At 51.0% G+C, this 1,222-nt stretch overlaps 1 protein-coding gene across 1 annotated transcript in view; it reads left to right on the top strand.

The window, feature by feature from the left end:
* Positions 1–624: 624 nt before the first annotated feature.
* LOC310797335 (calsyntenin-2-like) overlaps positions 625–1,222 on the top strand; it is a gene marked incomplete at both ends in the record, with an annotated part of 214,194 nt that continues 213,596 nt past the window's right edge. Inside the window, one exon of the mRNA XM_083659704.1 lies at positions 625–694. Coding sequence (XP_083515830.1) covers positions 625–694 — 70 coding nt within the window. The remainder of the gene's footprint in view (positions 695–1,222) is intronic.

Raw genomic sequence — 1,222 nt, 5'->3', positions numbered from 1 at the left:
TCGAGGGATGCAATTTCTGTGTTACAGCAGCCTGTGTCCCGGGGCGTCGGAATCAATCCCTCCCCTCCCCTCGCCTCCCAACACTAAACTACCAACAGACAATCATCACTGCCAAGCCAGTGCCTCCTCCCTGAACATCTCTCTCTCTCTCTCTCTCTCTCTCTCTCTCTCTCTCTCTCTCTCTCTTCACATTCAAAGTGACTCTCTCTCTCTCTCTCCCTCTCCCTCTCTCTCTCTCTCTCTCTCTCTCTCTCGCTCTCTCTCTCTTCACATTCAAAGTGACTCTCTCTCTCCCTCCCCCCTCTCTCTCTAGCTCAGTGACTCTCTCTACCTGCTATCCCTCGCGCACCGGCCAGTTCAGAACAATCCAGCGCGCGGCTGCATCACAAGAAGAAAGTGCAAAGGATATTCTGAGGAAGACAGACAGACAGACAGTGAGACAGACAGACAGACAGACAGACAGATATACAGACAGGCAGACAGACAGACAGATATACAGACAGGCAGACAGACAGACAGACAGACAAACAGGCAGACAGACAGATATACAAACAGGCAGACAGGCAGACAGACAGACAGACGGACGGACGGACGGACATCGCATCACATCGTCAGCTGGACAGCATGCAGATCGGGGTCCGGTGGTCGGTGTTTTGGCTGGTCTGGGGTCAGTCCTGCGCTCTCGGCGGTAAAGGTAGGCACATGAACAGCATCAATATATAGCTAACTAGCAACTTGCCCAGACGTTGCAAATGTCTTTTGACATTTTGGCTGACGGGCAACCGAGGCTCCGGGCAGGCTAGTAGGACAGCGGGACGGGCTAGGCTAGCTAAGTTAACCCGAATTCGAATTGTGTTGAGTTTGGTGGGAAGTTAACGTCGTTATACAACTGTGTCGCGCGGCTAGTGTGGGCTCGTGCTGCATGGTAAAAACAAACAAACTGTGACCTCCAAGAACCATTATCACTCGCGTCAGTTTGAGACCACTTAACTGCTCATTTTGATTAACACTACTAGCCTACTTGACATTACAGGTTGGCAAAACTATCCGCAAATCAAAAGGTGTAAGTACAGGAGTCTGCCCTCCGACGCTCCGGTCACATGTGAATTTACTGTTCATGCTATAAAACGCGACATTTATTGAGGATATCAGCTCGTATCCGGTCGTGATGGACTGTTCTGGCCCGGCTACAGATAATCGATAGCCGTTTGTAGAGGGCAGC

Source organism: Poromitra crassiceps (assembly GCF_964638095.1).
Source record: "Poromitra crassiceps genome assembly, chromosome: 23".
NCBI classification, from domain to species: domain Eukaryota; kingdom Metazoa; phylum Chordata; class Actinopteri; order Beryciformes; family Melamphaidae; genus Poromitra; species Poromitra crassiceps.
The sequence above is the reverse complement of the archived record's forward strand: the minus strand, read 5'-3'. Positions and strand labels throughout refer to the sequence as shown.